Raw genomic sequence first — 21,591 nt, forward strand, 5'->3', positions numbered from 1 at the left:
TCATGCTCAATCCCAATGTGAGCAAAAGAAAATTATAAAAAATAAAAAGGAGCACAGTCAGACCCTAATGGGCTGACCATTTATTACAAAGTGAAATGACTGAAATACTCATTATGGGTATTTCGATTTATATACATTAGAATATATATATCCATATATATATAGATAGATAGATAGATATATAGATACACAATCTTAACACCCCTCTCAAACTTACGAACCGAGAGTTTGCCAAGTAGAAAGTGAAATCTAGGTGATAGGAGCGCTTTAGTGAAAAAGTCCGTCAGTTGATACTAAGATGTTACATATCACAACATGACGGTCTTCTTTAGAAATTCCTCATGAATGTAGTGGCAATCCATTTCAATGTGTTTGGTGAAATGAAATGGGGATCTTCGAAACACGAGCTTAGATTCACAAGGGCAAGTGTCAAGAATGACACTAAAGCATAACCCTTAAAAAGGGTATAAATGGAAACAAAATAAAAATAAAAATGTATTCTTTATTGATATGAAAAACCAATTGCTTAAGAAGCATTGGGGATGAAATACAAGAGGGGCTGCACCACTTTATATACACAGCTGAAAAAGAGCTCAATAGAGTTGTTGGACGGTCAGTCCAACAACTCTATTTAGAGCTGTTGGATTGTCAATCCAACAGCTCTATTGCTAGTCAAGTCTGGACAGGACTTGACTAGCAACAGTCATTCTAGTTCAAACTGAACTAGATGACATAAAGACAAAAAATAAAAATAAAGGAAAAAATTTACAGAAAAGAAAGAAATGAAAAATATATTTATATATATAATAATATAATATTATTATATATATATATATATGTACAGTTTTACATTTTAACACTCCCCTTCAAACTTACAGTACAATGAGCGAAAGTTTGTCTAAGAGAAAGTGAAATCGGGGAGCAGCGAGAGGCTTTGTAAAGAAGTCTGCTAACTGATATTCTGAAGTGACATATGGCAGATCAATTATCCCGTGTAGATATTCCTCTCTGACGTAGTGACAATCCATTTCGATGTGTTTGGTGCATTCATGGAATGTTCTGTGGCAATGTAGATTGCACTTTTGTTGTCACAACACATTTGTGAAACCTTTGTTGCTTCAGCTCCCATGTCAGCAAGCAGTCGTCGGAGCCAAACTACTTTCATGGTCGTGGTTACCATGGCTCTGTATTCAGCTTCAGTGGATGAGAGAGATACCTTATGCTGTTTTTTACACCTCCACGAGATCAATGATTCCCCTAAAAAGACACAAAAGCCAGTGGTTGAGTGTCTGTTATTGGGATCACCTCCCCAATCAGCATCAGTATATACAATTAAATCAAGAGAAGAGGAGGAAGATAAGAAAAGTCCTCGTGAAAGAGAGGACTTGATGTATCTGATAATACGCATGACTGCTCCCATATGAACAGAAGTAGGAGCATGTTGAAATTGACTTGCTGTGTAAACAACATGTGTTATATCTGGTATGGTAATGGATAGGTAGGAAAGTACCCCGACAAGCTGTCTGTAAGGAGTAGGGTCTGCAAGAAGTTCTTCATCATCAATCTTCATTTTAACATTAATAACTTCTGGAGTGTCAACTTTCTTATCATCAGTAATACCAGACCTGAAAACAATATCAACAGCAAATTTAGTCTGAGATAATAAATATCCTTTAGGAGAATAAACAACTTCAATACCTAAAAAATATCTCAACAAAACCAAATCAGTCATTTCAAAATGAGATTTAAGAAGTGTTTTGATTGTTTCAACTCCCTGTTTATCGCTTCCGGTGATAATCATATCATCCACATAGAGAAAAAGCGCAATGATCCCTGCATCAGAATTCTTAATAAACAAAGCAGTGTCAATTAAACAGAATTGAAAACTAATATCAATCATAACACGACTAAACCTATCATACCAAGCTTTTGGTGCTTGTTTAAGTCCATAAAGAGCTTTTTCTAAGCGAAGAACTTTACCCTTAGGAATACTTAGACCAGGACGGGGTTCCATGTATACTTCTTCAACTAGCTTTCTATTTAAAAAAGTATTTTTGACATCCATTTGAAAAATAGACCATTTTTTATAGACGCTAAGGCAATTAAGGTTCAGACAGTTGTCATACGAGCCACCAGAGCAAAGGTTTCTTCATAATCAATCCCATATTTTTGGGCATAACCTTTGGCTACTAAACGGGCTTTATATCTTTCAAGAGTATCATCACTCTTGGTTTTAATTTTATAAACCCATCGGCATCCTATAGTTTTCTTCCCTAGAGGAAGATCTTGAATATTCCATGTAACGACCCCAATCCATACCCTTTAAAAATGCGAAATATTTTTTTTCTTTTTAAGAGTTGCAGAAACCTTCCCAGAGATCTGGGGTCCTCACAGTTCCACTTTTCATTGGATAGCCCAACCACCACAAACGAAGTAGCAATTATCATCCATATCAACCAACTAAAACTCTTTTATTAATGAGTAAGAAAATTTCAAAGACAAGATTTTCTTCAACTAAAAGTAAAGTAACGATTGCAAAAATTAAAAGAACTAAAAGACAAAAGAAAGAGCCACTATGTCCTCTACTGAAGCTGACAAGCCCAAGTATAACTCATCCATCCACAGATGCATGTCCAACTTCACTGTTCACCATTTCCTGTGAAAAACCAACAAAGTAGGGTGTCAGAACCGAAATTCTAAGCACAGCTACTTCTAAAGAAACCAAGTGAGAGAAAGAACATGGATAAGATTTCATGCAGTGATTTGAGTGAGTGCAAATATAAAGTTTGCAACATTCAAATATCTATAACTACCAACAATTGCATGTGCTCACTAGTCAAGAATAGTAAAACAGTGCATATATCAGGAACTAAATAATTAAACCTTGCAGCATGATTTCAAGAAATAAATCATATGCTAATACCAAATCATGTCATAACATCAAGAGTGATTCAAACATTCATGGTCTAATGCATAACAGAAAAATGCATGATTATGTGCAATGCATGATTTCTTCTGTTATCTTTCATTTAAGTTTCATCTTTTCATATGCATGCCCTATTAGATGCACACTTCTTTAAGTTTCTCTTTTTTATTACCATGGCCCGCGGATACACCAAACAGGTACAAACCCCGAGGTCAAGTAGGTTCCCAAGGTAGTTTAACACACAATTTGTATTTTATTACTAGGTTCCAACTTAGCCCTCGACCGATATCAGGAAACAGCACCATCCATCGGAACATTAAACCTCCACATCTAATGTCGGGGACACAAGGGACACCCCACGCCCACAAGTGTCACTTCCTTGGTACCATAAACTCACAGCTGTGACTAACACACTACTCCCGGGTAAAGTGGCGGACTCTCCCTAAAACCGTGGCCAGGAGAAGAACCTCAATATCGGGTTCAGGGGCAACAACGCACACGGAGTTTTTGTATCCTCACAATCTCCCCAAGACCGGATATCTAAGATTCTCATACTCCAGATGAGATATCCCAGAATGTATATTACACTGTTCTTATTCATTATATTTTTAATTAAATCCATTTCTTTAAGTTTGCCACACATATGCAAAAGTAAAGTAAAAACCCCGCATCCCCCTTTGTAGGGACCCATTCGGGACTCCAGCCCGTATAAACCATTAGAACAGTGTAGTAATGTGCCAAACCATCTTATGTGGTTTAAGTGATGAATTTAAAAACATATGTGAAAGACAACCAAACCCACGGCTCTCCAGGCCGACAATAGTCCATTTAGGCCATCGATGCATCCTACAACCAAAATCATAACTTGCAATGCATGCAATAATACCAACATAATTACAAATGCACCTTCATTCAAGCTTCCACAATCATCTGCATGTGTGACCATTCATGTGTAAGTGTTTTCATGTAATCACTTAACATACATGCATTCATCCATAGTTTCATAAGTATATGGGAATATTTATGCATGGTAATTAAACATGTCTCATCATGTAGATACATGAAATCTTCCATTCATAGCATGAGATATCATCCACACACAAGCACATAAACCGAATCTAGAAATTTATATGTCAAGGCTGCACGCATTTACATCATGTATGCACCCCCCCCACCAACCAAACTTTGCAATCATATTAATGGTACAAGACATTCAAGAGAAGCTATATCAAATATTCATAAGTATGGAAAAGTAAATGATCTGGTGTAACCTAACACAAAATCCAATAGTCAATGTTAATTTAATCCAGTGAAGTCAATTCCTACTGATTCAAGAAAATCGGAGATGTGAAAGAAACTCATAATGGTGCAATAAAAAAAAAAACCATTTTGACCCAGCCGACTACGAATCCACCGATCATACTGACCACACGGTCAATGCCATCAATGACTTCCCAAATGTTGCAGATCAGAGATACAAAGATGATCCCAACGATGATGGTGTTGGGGATAACACCACTACTTATAACCCTCAAGCTACAGGATATTAGATTGATGTGAAACATTCTGTCAATGTGAAAGTGAAAAGTACCGTGAAGAAATTCCAATTTCTATCAATAAATTGCCTGACAGAAATAAAATACTAATGAACCCAAATCAATATTCCATTAATAAATAACCTGAATCTACAACCCATAAAATTATGTGCTTATAAACAGAAACGGAATTTGATACTGTATATACAGCTATTAGTTATTCTGAAATCTGACATAGGCATCAAGAACTCAGGTTCTCCATACAATACAGAATTATTACATTAAATAGACCTGGATCATGTCATATGTATATAGATCATCTGGATAATAATCCACTCCACATCAGGTAAAAAGGATTCATGGTCCTGGCAGCCCTAGAAGAACCATCTGGGAAGATTCGCCTTGCTATGGAAAAAAATGAGGCTAGATTCCGAGCTGGTAATTATTCATTTTCAGAACTAGCAAATAAAGCTCAACTCAGAGAAGCTCTATTAGATATAGATAACATGATAGACACTGTATCTAGTCCGTAGAAGTGTTTGAAAGGATCATACAAGGGAGGCATCAATCAAATAGCCCAATAGGTCATACAACAGCTTGATGCCCATAATGTGGTGCCACCACAGAAGAAAAGAAAAAAAAACTATAAAGAAGAACCTAATTGTCAGTGTGCTCGACTCAGAAATATTAACCTTCTGATATACTGAAATCAGTCAATCGTTTATAAGATTGGACTCCATGTAATAAAACAAATCAAAAGAAACTAAATATATACTAACTTGACATATGGATCTTTACAAAATGATTGAAGCTACACAACTCACTTCCTACTTTCCTCTTTTTTTTAAACAGTCTACTTTCACACGAATACCAAATAAAAATGATACAGGATAAAAACACAAAACAATAAATGATCTGGTATAGCATTAGAAAATGCCCAAATAAATTAGAAAGAAAAGAGTCAAAGAAGGTTGTATGGATCACCCACAGAAATTTAAATGTGAGTTATGCTGTATGGATCACCCACGGAAATTCTGAACTCAGGTTCTTTATGATGTTACAGAAATTAAATGTGAGATATGCTGTATAGATCACCCACAGAATTCTGTGCTTGTAAACAGAAATTCTGTTCTCAACAGGGAAAAATCAAAATCTAACTAAGAAGAATCAATCTGCTCAACAACATATATGATCAAGAAACCATACGCTCAAGAGAATGAACCTAAGCGTGAAGAAATAAAAAAAAAAACATCTGATCACAAGCATATACGATTAATGTTTTCCATAGAATGAATTAATTAAGGGAAGGAATGACCCCCAAACTGTTCCGATTTCAAGATTTAGGGCTTATTAAGAAAAAACCCCAAATCAATCTGATTTGGGTATTTAGGGTTTATCAAGAAAACCCCAAATCAACGTATGGAATCGAACCCCTGTTCGATTCCTCACCCAAGTTCGAAGAAGAACCGTACCTTTTTCGCTGGTTTTCCGGCGATCTTTCCGGCGATCGGAGGCTGGAATCGTGGTTGACGCACCTCACTGCTGCTGTGAAGAAAAAGGGAGTACTCAATGTTGTTTGCCGCGGCCCCCGGTGGTCGTTGGTGGCCAAAACTCGTCGGCGACCTCCTCTCCTCCGGCGCACGCACACAGACAGAGAGAACGAGAGAGATGAGGGACTGAGTGGAGAGAGAGAGACGAGTGAAGAGAGTCCCCTCTCCACTCCCTCTTATCGGGCAAGACCCCTCCCCCTCTTCATGCCGAGATGGGCGTGGGGTCGTTACGCTCTGCGTAACCCCCCTGCGCCGCCTTTCTGTTTTTTTTTGTGTTATGTTTTATCGGGCAACCCTTATCGGGTTGCCCTTTTTATTTAACAGGGTAGAACATATGGGGTGGGGCTCGGGTCCGAACCCGAGACCCGCAACCCGGCCCCAAGTCAAAATGGATCCACAAGTTGGATCCGAATGGATCCAATTGTGGATCCTCAGATTAAATTTAATTTTTAAAATTTAAAAAATTTTATTTATTTATTATTATCATTAAATCGAGGTTTCAAATAAATAAATCCTAATTACCCCCTTTATGGGTCCTAGATCCGTAATGTGGATCTAGGCCCAAATTGCATAATTTGGCATATTTTATACTAAAAATTTTCGGGTTTTACATTCCATGTAGAAGCCTTTTCAAGTGCATCAAATTCAGCTTTCATGGCTTCTATCCTTTTGATATCATGTTTTGCTTGAAAATATGTGGATGGTTCTTCATATGAGTGAATTAATGCAATAACTTCCCTATATGTGGGTGAGAAAGACTCGTATGATACAAACTTTCCTGGAGGCCTCGAGACTCAGGATGATTGTCTAGTTGGAATGTTAGAATATTTTTCAAGTGCACATGGAGGATTAGACTCTTGTCGCCTGGAATATTGAATACTAGTATCTCTATAAACTTCTTCATTTTCAATATTAAGATCAATAATTCTTTGATCATCATCAAAGTTACAGTCAAGGTCATATTCATCAGATGTTGATGTTAGATCTAGCAAAAAGGAGTACTCAGTGACATTTTTTAATTTTCTAAAATAAAAAAAGCTCTCTTTTTCAAGAAAAGAAACATTTTTAGACACATATAGTCTATTATTTTTGAAGTCAAAACATCTATAACCTTTCTGTTTTTCAGCATATCTTAAAAAGGCACAAGGAATCGCACGAGCGGAAAGTTTATCATTTTTGTCAGTAAATATGAAACATTTGCACCCAAATATTCTTTGTCTAGAGTAGTCTGGAGAAATGTTCATAAGTTTTTCAATGGGAATGATATTTTGTAATGAAAAAGATGGCATCCTATTAATGAGATAGGTGGCAGTTAAGGCAGCTTCTGCCCAAAAGTCTTTCGACACTTGATTTGCTATTAATAAAGTCCTAGTGGTTTCTATAATATAGCGATGTTTTCGTTCTGCCAGTCCATTTTGTTGAGGTGTATAAGGACAAGATCTTTGATGTGTGATGCCATGCAATTTAAGATAATTTTGAAAATATGTGGATAAAAACTCTCCCCCTGAATCTGATGCCATGCACCCCTTTATATACACAGCTGAAAGAGAGCTCAATAGAGTTGTTGGACTGTCAGTCCAACGGCTCTATTGCTAGTCAAGTCTATTACATATAATATTATATATATGTACAGTTTTACATTTTAACATTTGGTTCTTTCAGATAATGTATGATTGTTTGCAATGTATATTGCGCTCTTGTTGTCACAACACAATCTCGAGGGTTCTGCAATGTGAACTCCCAAGTCTTCCAACAATTGTCTCAACTATACTAATTCAGATGCAGTTATCACCATGGCACAATATGCTACTTCAGTGGAAAAGAGGGTCACCTTCTGTTGCTTCTTACATATCCATAAAATTGTAGAATCAATGATTGCTTGCAATGTATATTGTGCTCTTATTGTCACAACACAATCTCAAGGGTTCTGCAATGTGAACTCCCAAGTCTTCTAACAATTGTCTCAACTATACTAATTCAGATGCAGTTATCGCCATGGCACGATATGCTACTTCAGTGGAAAAGAGGGACACCTTCTGTTGCTTCTTGCATATCCATAAAATTGTAGAATCACCTACAAAAACACAAGAACCAGTGGTTGAGTGTCTATCGTTCACATCATCTCCCCAATCAAAATCAGATGCAATAACTTCTAAGGAAGAAGATGAAAGAAATAATTCATACTGAATATAATTTCCAATACATCTAATAATTCTCATTACAACACTTGTATTGTAGTGGAAGCATGTTGAAATTGACTAACAGAATGAATAGTATGAGAAATATTAAGACGAATAATAGAACGATAATAAAAAAACTCCAATCATTTGTCTATATGGAGTTGGATCCTTTAGAGGTTCTTCATCATCTTTCTTTAACTTTGCATTGATGACTTCTGGAGTATCAACTCATTTTTTATCATAGTCATGATCATTCGATGGTCCCTGCTGCATACTTAGTTTGTGATAACAAGTAACTATCAGGTGAGTAAGCCACTTTTATTCAAAGAAAATACAGCAAAAAACCAAGGGTTGTCATATCAAAGTTGACTTTGAGCATATCTTTGATATGGCTAACTCCCTACTTATCACCTCTTGTGATAGTCATATCATCAATGTACTGAAATAATATCACCATTTCTGTATTAAAAGACTTAATAAATAATAGTGTCAATATAAAAGATTTAAATCTAAGTTGTATCATCACACTATTGAATCGATCATATCAAGTCTTGGGAGCCATATACATCCTATAGTATTCTTCCCTTTAGGTAATGTTTGAATTTTCCAAGTTTTTTCCTTTTCCAAAGCTTCTAATTCATTCTTGATGATTTTTAGCATCATGTTAAGAAGATGGTTCTACATGAGTATATAACTATTAGCCATGCTCTATATTTGAATTCAAAGGAATTATAGGATACAAATCTACTAAGAGTCTTTGAAATTCTCATGGATCTTCTAACACTAGTGGAATCTATATCTTGATTTTGAAAATACCTTTATAAAGCACATGGAGGATGGTCTTCGGTACATTGAATATGATTATGAAGTTGGTCTATATTATCAAAACCCTCATTCGCATTTCCCTGTGCATCATGAGTGCTCTCATTGTCACTCTCATGCATATCATGAATGCCATTACAACTCACATGCTCATTGGCAAGATAAAAAAGAAATGAATAGTCATAATGCCCTTGGATTTTATCTAAACCAAATCTGTTTTCGCTTTTAAGAAAAGTGACATTTCTTGAGACATATAGCGTGTTCATTTTAATTTAATAACATCTATACCCTTTTTTATTTTTGGCATATCCTAGGAAAACACAAGGAATAGCCTTTGGGGAAAGTTTGTCAATTTTTTCGATAAAGACAAACCATTTACAACCAAAGACTCAACCTTTTGTAATCGGGAGATGTTTTAAATAATTTTTCAATGGGAGAAATGTTTTTGATAGTTTTGTATGGCATCTTATTTATCAAATAAACCGTCGTAAGAGCGGCTTCGGCCCAAAAAAAAATTGGAACATTTCTTAATATAATAAGTGTTCTAATAGTCTCAACAATATGTTTATGCTTCCTTTCGGCTAATGCATTTTGTTGAGGAGTATAATGACATGACTTTTGGTGAATAATCTCACGCAAGTCAAGATAGTTTTTGAAATCCTTTAATACAAATTCTCCTCCAAAATCGGTTCTAAAGATTTTAATATTGGTTTTAAATTGAGTCTTTGTATAACAATGAAATTTTTGGAAACAATCAAATACTTCAGATTTGTATTTAAGAAAATATATCCAAGAGTGTCTACTATAATCATCCACAAAAACATCATAATAAGATACTCTTCCTGTGGATATAACCGGAGCCGGTCTTCATACATCTGAATGTACCAACTCAAATGGTTACCAAAAATGTTTCTGAGAAAATTGTTTTCATGGTAAAAGTCGACTTGTTCGTCAATGTGGTTATGTGTGATTGTCATAGTCGTGGTCACATGCTGATAACATGTGGATTTAATACGTATAAGGATGCGTACAATCGACCATGGATTCAAACCACGATGATGATGCGAAATTAGAAAATATCAAATGACTACGCCCAAAAGGTAAAGATTTCATTTTATTAAGAACATAATCTTCACAAACAAAATCCCTTTATTTATAATTTGTGAGAAATGAAAATAAATGTAATTTTGACACACTAGGATGTCCTAGTCTCTTGTGCCAATTTTCTATATATTTTTGTCTACAAAATTACAAAAAGTATGTTTTGATAATTCAAGATTGTCCATAACATAGTGATTCTCCTCTTCTATGGTCTCGCCCAATCGGCTTTTCGGACTAGATATCCTGTATCACACAATCGTTGGATGAAAACAAGATTTTGCATCCATGATCCACAATTTGGGCAACAGATAAGAGGTTTAAATTTAATTTTGGTATTATTCTAATATTTGGTACAAAAAAATGTTTGATGTTTTTGTAAAGACCCAAAACCTTTGATTTTTAAAGAAGTTTCTTTGGCAGTTGAAACATAAGAATCATTTGAGTATGGCATTCGGATAATGTAAACTCATTTGAGGTCATATGAAAAGAAGCACCTGAATCAAGAATCCAAGAAGTCTTATCGGGGTCAATGCATGTGGAAACGGTCGTGCCCGAGAGAGAAAAGGCTTAATTCTTGAACATTGGTTGTAGTGACTCCATGAGTTGTGCCAAAGACAATGAACCAATGTAGGAGTCAACTACATTTCTTTCAAGAGATGGTCCTATCGAAGACACCTTTTTATCATTTCTTTGATCTTCTTTCCTTCTTTTAGGGCAAAAGGGCTTGATATGACTCGGCTCATAGCAATGATAGCATATTAGTTTGCTACTCTTCTTGTATTCATGATCGCCACTTTTATTGTTTTAACTCCTTCCATAATCATTTGAATTTCTTTCATTCTCATTACTTCTTCCAAAGTGAGGGGGCTTATAAGCCCTTGTGTGATTTTCGGAGCTTGACATAGCAAGCACGAATTCTTCTTCCTTTGAAGAGAATAGTTTTTTCAACCTATTTTCCTCCACAATTAATTCTTCAAGTGTTTCAACTATGTTAGGTACACCTCCTTTACGAAGGACCGATTTGGTCACTTCAAATTCGGGTATAAGTCCATTAATGAATTGGTAGAAATGTTCAGTTCTAATTTGTTTTTCACAGAGTTCTACATCGTGGGGGCAATGTCACTTTGGCTCTAGAAGAGTCAATTCATCCCAAAGAAGATAAAGGGTATTATAATATTCACTAATACTCATTTCTCCTTAGGTCATAGTTCTCACCTTATTTTGTGCATTGCATATGTGAGTTATATCCTTAAGACTATACATATCTTTAAGATACTTTCATGCATCACTAGCAAAATCAAATTTTGCTAAGTTAGAACATTTTTTTATGTCAACACTATTGATGAGCCATCCAATTATCTTGGAATAACTCATCCTCTGTTATTTTCATTTTTTCTCGTATTAGGTGACAGCCTTACACATCTCTTCTCCTTGAAGAGTCACTTCCTTTCTATTTTCCATCTTAGTGAGTGCAAGTTTAGGCTCTCTTTCGAAGCCATCAACCAAACCCCATAGACTCTTCTCTCATATTTTATGTTTTACTATGGATGCCCGCATCACATAGTTGGTATCAGCGAGTCTCACGAGAATGGAGACAACTACTATTCTTTCATCCTCCATTTACGATAATGAGAGAGAAGGGAGAAAGAGAGAAGAGAAGATAAGGTAGCAAGAATTTTGTTGAAGAGAACTTTGATGGTGCGCTTCCCAATGCAACAATCCCATGAACTGATGCTCCACCAATCTCATGATCCTCCTCTTAGCATTTCCGAATGAATTACAACCCAAGAGCACCAATGCTCTAATACCATGTAATAAAATAAGAACAAAAGCAAAAGAGTGCCTCTTATGGGCTTACAAGAACACAACCACCCCACAAAGAACCACTTATGGGTCAATGCACATCACCCACACAAGGGCCAAGAGAGTAAAAATAAATGCTTTTGTATTATGAAAATGCTTGAGAAATCATTGAGAATATACAAGGGGAGAACCTCTATTTATAACAAGAGAGGGGGATTGGGGCAACTAGCTCTTGGGTTGGCTCCCAACAATCACATTTGTGACCGTTGGAGTTGTCCCTATCATGCTCAATCCCAATGTGAGCAAAAGAAATATATAAAAAATAAAAAGGAGCACAATCAGCCATAATGGACTAACAATCTATTACAAAGTGAAATAACCAAAATAGCCCTGATAGGTATTTCGGTTTACATACATTAGAATATATATATTAATGCATACATATAGATATATATATATCTATATATACATACAAATACATATATAGATACACAATCTTAACAACCACCCGATATGCGCATTCCTGAAGTGAAGGCTCTTCGCTTAAGGCACTTTATGGGTTGAAAAAAGTGCCAAAGGCTTGGTATGATAGATTTAGTAAGGTTAATCTTGATATTGGTTTTAGATCATGCTTAACTGACATGGCTTTGTTTTTTAAGGAAATTGATGCAGGTATTGTCATTTTACTCTTATATGTGGACGATATGATTATCACTAAGGGAGATAGATAGGGAGTTGAAAATATTAAAAGGATTCTTAAAATTAATTTTGAAATGACTGATCTGGGTTTTTTAAGATATTTTCTAGGGATCGAGGTTGCTTATTCCCTTAAAAGGTATCTACTGACTCAGTTTAAATTTGCTTCTCATATTATTTTCAAATCTAGAATCATGGATGATAAGAGAGTTGATACTCTAGAGGTTACTAAAATTGATAATTGAGAGCCTCTTGAAGATCCAACACCCTATCGATAGTTGATTAAAGCACTCTCCTATTTGTCAATTACTAGACCAAACATAGTTCATGATGTTCACGCAAGTAGTCAATTTCAGCATGCTCCTATATTTGTTCACATGGGAGCTGTTTTGTGAATCATTAGATAAATTAAAACTTTTATTTCTACAGGGATTTTTATGTCTTCTTCATCTGCATTAGATTTAATTGCTTATACTTATGTCGGTTGGGGAGATGATCCTAACCATAGACACTCAACCACGGTTTTTTGTGTTTTTTTAAGTGAAAATCTTATCTCGTGGAAGTGTAAAAAGCAACAGAAGGTCTCTCTTTCTTCAAAAGAAGCTGAATATCGGATCAGGGCCACTACTACGATGGAGGTGTTGTGGCTGAGAAGACGCTGGCTAGCATGAAAATTCAAATAAAATAAGCTTTAAAGATGTGTTGTGATAACAAGAGTGTTATCTACATCGCCAACAATTATACATTTCACGAGAGAACAAAGCACATTGAAATGGATTGTCACTATATACGAGAGGAATACATTTCCGGATCTTTTCTATACTTACCCCTTTGGGGATTCTGTGATTGGTACCTTTGTTTTCGGGATTCCGTGATTTGGGTTCCTGCGTTTTCGGGATTTTGTCGCTGACTTGTTTTTGGGGGGTTTGAAGAAGGTGGGGTCGCCGCAATCGACGCTCTACACGGTGGGGAGCTGGTCTGGCCGGAGACTGGACTCGAACGGTAGCCAAGGGAGCTCGAACAGGTCGTCTCAGGTGTCCTCCCCGCCATCGATGCTGCTGAACCAGACTGGCGACACCTGGGAGTTGTTGTATGCCGCGGCGGGGCAGGTGGTGAGGATGAAGATGAACGAGGGAGCAAAGAAAACAGGAATGGGACTCCTCGGCCCGCCGAGGAAGCCGGTACCGGTGGCGGTGGGGAAGCTCGGTGTCCAGTTGAAACCCACTAACGGTTCTGGGCTTCCTCTCCAGCGTTGCTGGAGTGACAACATTAGGGACTCTTGTGCTCTTGCTGCACATGTAAGGACTAAAACCAACGATTCCCCTGTACTACTTTGATCGAAATTCCTTTTGGGTGTATATTGCATAATTACCGGAACCTTTCTTGCTACATGTAGTAGCTTGCTTTGGAAGCGAGAAACTCCCCCTTCTCTGAAAGTAAGGGAAGCTTTGGAAAACCTGCTTCCCAAATACTATAAACTCGATTCACTTCAATGGGAAGCTCGTTCCTCCTCATTTCTTACAATCGATTTGGATCGAAAGTGTGTAAAGGTATGGCCAGACATCTACCTGCAATACTATCGGCAATTCTTTTTTAATTATGTGGATGCATTTTAGGACATGTTCTGTGGTTTGGTTTCTTCAACAGTTTCGTTGGCATTATCAAATGACAACTTATACGATTGTAATATCAGCATGTTAACTGCATCTCTCATCTGGATGGAAAGACACACATTGTCAGGGAGGTGGACAAGCATGGATCAAGTAAGCTGATTTATGCTTTACTGCCTAGATGGTTTCAATGGCCTAAAGTTTTCCAGAATTTCAAGGATGCATACATTGGGTCCGGGGCGGGGGGAACCCCCGGACCCCCCCCCCCCCCCCCCTCTCTCTCTCTCTCTCTCTCTCTCTCTCTCTGTGTATATATATATATATTATGTCACATGGGTGTGGGTGCGGCGAAAAAAAAATTATATATATTTGTATTTGTATTTGTATTTGTATTTGTATTTGTATTCGTATTTGTATTTGTATTCGTATTCATATATGCATATATATATATATATATATATATGTATTTTATATAATACATTTTGTAATCTTTAATTTTTATATTTACTTTTTATTTATTTATTTATTTCTTAATTTTTTATCTTGGTTAACCAGTCGTTGGAGTTTTGTGAGTGTGCCCATAGTGGCCCCCTTGTGCTTGTCCATTTTGGATTTTGGTGGACATTTTGTTTGTGATTGAAAGGCGCTTATTCCTTTACAGTTGTACACAATCATCAGTAGTAGCCTATGAAATACATTAAAGTCTCAAGCACTGCAGTTATCAAATCTCAAGTGCTTAACATATAATTTGCTCTCGAAGACTAGGAATCTAACCGATACTTATTCATCAACTTAGAGCTTCATAAGAAAAATCACCAAGCAATAATGTTGAAGAAGATGATAACAGAATAAATTGACAATAAAGTTTTGACCAGTTTATCATGCTCTAAGGAAATACATGGCATGAAGCGCGTTAGGGTGGACAAAATTGAATGCTCCGTGCAGATACTTCTCTAATTAGCAGTAACATACCAGTTGAACACACAAAATTGAGATCTTCAAATTCACAATATTGAAGAACTAAAGCAAGTTCAGCTGCCATAGCATATTGTGGTTTCCTGGGAGTCTCACTAATATTAAGTAATGAATCCATCACCTGCATCAGCATAAATGCTCCTCAGATGGTTACTTTTCATGAGAAACCTTTAGAAAATAAAACAATATAAATATTCATGATATTTATCAGCCAGAGTGCAGCATTTTCATGCCCTTTTAATTAAATTGATTATCAGTTGTTCCTTTTTCTTCAATTAGTACCTGTGTTACCAAATGTTCCAACATATGTAAAGTTTGACATAAGCTATAAATCACATAATGGGAGTTTCTCATGAATGTTCATTACCCAATGTATGCAATACTTGATGACTGAAATGGCCTATAGTAGCATGCATGAGCTGCAGGTGCCCTTTTGTAGTACATAAGTTGAATAGGAAACCAATATATATGTTAAATGTCCAGTGACAATCTGGCTAGCCATTTTAGTTACCTTCAGATAGTCTGGAGCTTTTATATATGCATATACATGTACAGGCGCATATATATATATATATATATATATATAGAGAGAGAGAGAGAGAGAGAGAGAGAGATGACGTTAGTAGATTGCCTAGAGGTTCTATCATTGACACCAATTACTGTATCATTATGAAAGCTAGGATTGTCTCCAACATGAATGGCACTTCTATTATCAAAATAAAGGGATGCAGCAAAGAGATATCAGCAACCAACCAATAAAGCCACCAAATGTACAAACTGACTTGGGCCACTGCTCTTATGCATCACTAGCAAACATTTTCAACCTTTGTTGCTTCTTGCATGCCAAGAGAGCAATGAACCAACAAGGCAACAAAGAAATAAAGAAAACTATAATAGATCACCAATCACTAACAGCACCAAGCTACCAATCATTGTCATGAAGATGGAGCCCCAAGATAAAGAAAATGGCCAATCTTTCTGGAGTTGTCCATTGAAAATAGAATTTATGGGGATATGGCATATGAGTGAATGCTAATGTAACGACCCCAACTCATCCTAAGAAAAAGTGCAGAATTTCTTTTTTTAAACCATTGTGAAAATCTTCTCAGAGACCCGGGGTCTTTACAGTTCCAACACTAGGAAACTCAAAGAAACCACAAGAGATCTTACACCATCATCCAAATCATAGCAAGTTATCTTTATTAATTAAGAAATAATAGAATCATAAGACAAATGCAAAATATGAGAGTGCATAAAAATTAAATGAAAAGAAAAGATATGTCCTCTCGTAGCTCCTCTCATGAGCAAGTCACTTCACTAGGCATATGAGATTGCAAAAAACACAAAAATAGGAGTGTCAGAAATCCAAAGAATTATATGTATGAATCCCTCTAATGAAACAAATAAGCATAAGGAATATAGATAAGATTCATACAATAATTTAGATAGACATTATTAAAACAATTTTTCATATTTTTATTTAAGCAGTAAAAAATTCAGCATGCAACAGGAAGCAATATCATAGCTTCAATTGTGCATCACAAGAAAAACAAGTAAATATGCATGACCTAATGCATAACATGAAAATGCACGATGTCAATACACATGCATAAGTAAATTATTATTTTTATCAAGTCCTTTTATTATATGAATGCCTCTATTAAAATGCACACATTTAAGTTTTTCATTTTATTACTGTTGCCCGCGGATACACCAAACGGGTAAAAAAATTTCGATGTCAAGTAGGGTTCCCAGGATAACTTAGAATACAAATTGTATTTTATTATTGGGTTTCAAACTTAGCCCTCGACCGAATCAACCTTCGGAATATTAGACCTTCACATCTAATGTGGGAACACTAAGGACATCCACATCCACAAGTGTCACTTTCTTGATACACCAAAACAACAATTGTGTCTACACACTACCTCCAGGTAAAATAGCGGATTCTCCTTAAAACCGTGACCACGAGAAAGCACATCAATATCGAGTTCAGGGGTAACAATAATGAACACGAAGTTTTTGTATCTTCGTGGTTCCCTAAAACCGAAACTCTAAGAGTCACATTCTAACGACGGGATATCTCAGAATGTATATTATACAATTATATTCTTTTATCTTGTTATTAATAGCCAATTTATTAATTTGCAATTCAGCATGCAAAAATCAATACACCAGCTCGCATATTCTCATTCGAGACTCACCATGGTTGCCAGTTGAGAAAGCGGGAGCGAGAAGCGATACGGGAGGCAAAAGCAGGAAGCGAGGCACTTTCAAAATTTTAGTAAGCGGGAAGTATGGGACCACTTAAGAGCGATTCGGGAAGCGTCTCGGAAGCGACCTAGGAAGCGTCTCGAAAGCGACCTAGGAAGTGTCACGGAAGCGACCTCGGAAGCGCCTCGGAAAAGAGGAGGAAGCGAAAAAAATAAAAATAAAAAACACAAAAAAATTAAAAAAAAATAAAGGAAGCGTGATCTAATGCATAACAAGAAAATGCATGATTATATGCAATGCATGATTCCTTTTGTTATCTTTCATTTAAGTTTCATCTTTCCATTAAATGCACGCAGCTTTAAGTTCCTCTTTTTAATTACTGTTGCTGCGGATATACCAAACGGGTACAATCCCCGAGGTCAAGTAGGTTCTTAGGGTAGTTTAGCACACAATTTGTATTTTATTATTGGGTTCCAACTTAGCCCTCGACCGAATCACCTTCGGAACATTAGATCTCCACATCTAATGTCGGGGACACAAAGGACACCTCACGCCCACAAGTGTCACTTCCTTGGTACCATAACAACAACTGTGTCAAATACACTACTCTTGGGTAAAGTGGCGGACTCTCCCTAAACCGTGACCAGGAGAAAGAACCTCAATATCGGGTTCAAGGGACAAAATTACAGCACACGGAGTTTTTGTATCCTCACAGTCTCCCCAAGACCGGATTTCTAAGATTCTCATACTCCAGATAAGATATCCCAGAATGTATATTAAACTTTCTTATTATATCTTTATTAAAGTTTATTCTTTAAGTTTGCAACACCATATACAAAAGTAAAGTGAAAACCCGTATCCTCCCTTGCGGGGACCCATTCGGGACTCCAGCCCGTATAAACCACTAGAACAATGTAGTAATGTGCCAAACTATCTTATGTGGTTTAAGTGATGCATTTAAAAACATAAGTAAAAGAAAACCAAACCCACGGCTCTCCAGGCCGATGATGGTCCATTTAGGCCATCGATGCATCACATAATAAAACCAAATTAATGTTTCATTCATAACACTAAGCCAAAATGCCAAAAAAGCATGTGCACTCATGCAACCATAAACCCAAACATGTGCATGTCATTGCTCATTCATATGCATTTCCACTATGTGTGGTACCTACATCATATACGGGTGTTCACCAATTCATGGTTTCTTTAAGTGTGTGAGTGTACATGTACCATTTCACATATTAATCAAGCGTATATGTTCAAGAAGAATTACTAATAACTGAATCATGCTCACACTCATGAGTACCATAATCATAACAATGACAGTTACATAACCTTCTTAGAAATAACATTCTAACATGTTCTTGACACATAGATAGGTGCATGTAAATTTCAAGGTTTAATGTCAGAATTTAAATCATACACAATATTTATAAATTCTGGAACATATTTTCATTAAACCTGATTCAGATTTGTCAATTGAAATCATAAATAACCATGACAACCAATATACCAGCCTTTAAATCACTCATAGAATTCTGAACAAGAATAAAATGTTCAACTAGAGACATCAAGGAAAGTCACAATATGTATTAAAGTCAGTTTTATGTGTTAATCCTTCTTGAACAGGGTATGATGACCCCATATTTTACATGACTGAAATTTCAATTATGACTCAATAATCCGCACTGCATATTACAAGTATGTGCTTAAGCCACACTCAAGAACCAGCTTGAGATACTTTTAAGCAGCTCGTGATTCAAATGATAATCTATTTAACCAAAACAGCTATATACATGTGCTGCAGGAACAGAACCAAAAATATACATGCTAGTGTAACAAATAATAACCCTCAAGCTATAGGATATTAGGTTGATGTGCAACATTCTGTCAAAGTAAAAGTGAAAAGTAAAGTGAAGGAATTTCAACTTCTATCAATTGACCGCCTAAAGAAAAACACAATTGAACCCATTCAAGATTCTGTTAATGAACAACCTGAAATATCAGTGCGGATGACCAATACTTCTGTAAATGGATAACTTAGAACACATTAATGAAAACAGTCAGAATCTTAATAAGATCTTGCAATAAACAAAAATTCAGTGAACTAATGATAACAAATGTGCCCAATTTACATGTTATACCGAATATGAATGGGGGACTGTACAAAAGAGTGGAGGTCGGCTATGTGTACCTGATAATTCTATCCCCTTATTTGGCACATCACAGCGTGAAATTGCAGGACAAAAATTGAAATAGATTTCTGTGGCTCGATAACCCAAATCGAAACAGCAAATCAAACGCAAAGATTTCAACAGGAGCAAAAGACTAGGTTGGGCTCATTAACTTGCACAGAAATTTCTTTTTTCTTCTAAAAGAAGGGATCGGGCCATGGAGCTATAAATATGGAAACTGTGCACTCATGCTTGTTGAAGAAAATCCTGTGTACTGAGAAAATCATCCACAAAACTCTTAGGAAATAAGACTTAAAATCACCTAGTGAAAATCCCCAAATCATCTTAATGCCTAAACTTAAGTGTAAATGAAGCTATTTCATTTATTCAACTAAACAGTATCAAATGACTTTTAACACAAGAATATTTCAGCATTATCACAAGAACTATCTTCTTAGGACTGAATGACTAACGGCCGTTGGAACAAAAGTTTAACAGCCTCATCATAACGATATCAAAGTCGATAATGCCATAGCTTCTCTTGAGCCGCCCCTTTTCCAGAAATCCAACAAAAGAAAACACCCCTCATCAGGAAAGATCCAAAACCCCCAAATCATAGATTTGGGGTTTTAGGTTTAGGGTTGACATAAACCCCAAATCCTACCCTCAAACCCCCACATGGAATCGAACCCCTGTTCGATCCCTCACCCCGATTCCAAGAAGACCCGTACCTTTTTGGAGCTTTTCCGGCGATCGGAGGCTTCCATGGCGGGAGTATCGAGCTGGCTGGAGTCGCCCCTCACTGTTGTCATGACAGACGAAGCCCCTGTTGGTTGTGGATGGCCGGAGCTTTGCCGGCGACCGGACCTTCCTCCGACGTGCGTACACTGACAGAGAGAGAGAAACTGGGGAAGATAGAGAGCCACTAAGTGAAGAGGGAAAAACCCCCTCTCCACTCCTCCTTTTATCGGCCCACCGAAACCCCTCCTCTGCCGAGAGGCGCGGGGTTGGTTACGCCCTGCGTAACCCCCCCCCCCTGCCCCCTTTCTCGCTTCTGCTACACCTTATCGGGCAACCCTTATCGGGTTGCCCCCCCCCTTTCTTGATTTGCTACTGATTTATCGGGCAACCCTTATCGGGTTGCCCCTTCCTTTTATAAGTTGTTACACAGGGTGGGGCTCGGGTCCGGACCCGAGACCCGTAACCTGACCCCAACGAGATGGATCCACAAGTTGGATCCAAATGGATCCAACTGTGGATCCTCGGATTAACTTTTAAAAATTAAAAATTTTATTTATTTAAGATTATACATGTATATATATATATATTAAAATATATATAGGTACATGGATCCGGTATGTGCATCCCAGACCCATCTACGCAGCTCTTTTAAATAATTATTCCCTGAATTATTTAATTAATTAAAAATTATTGTACTTATACATACATATCAAATTTACGAGGTAAATTTATTCGGAAAACCCCTTTATGGGTCCTGGATCTGCAATTTGGATCCCATGCCCAAATTCCTCTGTTATGAAATATATAATATAATATGTTTAAATAAATGCCTAAAAATTATGGGTATTACAACCCCTGTGATCATTACCTCGTGACTGCTGTGATTTGAAAAGGTCTCCCCTTTAATGGTGACTTCATACTGTAGTAGCTTTGCACGGGGATCTTCAAGGTTTAGTAATGCTGGCAGACATAGCAATGATGTAACCAACATGTGATAATCGGGTCCAAGACCATTCAGCATTTGTTGCACCTTTTCTCTGACAGGGATCTCACAACCCACCATAGCTAATTGATTTGTGATAGTCGTGACTCGATTCATGTACTTTGTCACTGTAAGGCTTTCCTTCTTTAACAGTTGGAACTGTAACGACCCCAATCCATACCCTTTAAAAATGCGGAATATTTTTTTTTCTTTTTTTTTTCTAAGAGTTGCGGAAACCTTCCCAGAGATCTGGGGTCCTCACAGTTCTACTTTCCATTG

General features: G+C 36.8%; 1 protein-coding gene across 1 annotated transcript in view; it reads right to left on the bottom strand.

The window, feature by feature from the left end:
• The window catches only part of LOC149811969 (Pseudouridine synthase family protein), a 213,968-nt gene that overhangs the window by 73,424 nt on the left and 118,953 nt on the right, over window positions 1-21,591 (bottom strand). Inside the window, exon 12 of the mRNA XM_089993190.1 lies at window positions 15,196-15,319. Within this exon, the coding sequence (XP_089849316.1) occupies window positions 15,196-15,319 (124 nt within the window). The remainder of the gene's footprint in view (window positions 1-15,195; window positions 15,320-21,591) is intronic.

The sequence above is a fragment of the Nuphar pumila genome, chromosome 17 (assembly GCF_984573655.1).
Source record: "Nuphar pumila chromosome 17, dmNupPumi1.hap1.1, whole genome shotgun sequence".
NCBI classification, from domain to species: Eukaryota; Viridiplantae; Streptophyta; class Magnoliopsida; order Nymphaeales; family Nymphaeaceae; genus Nuphar; species Nuphar pumila.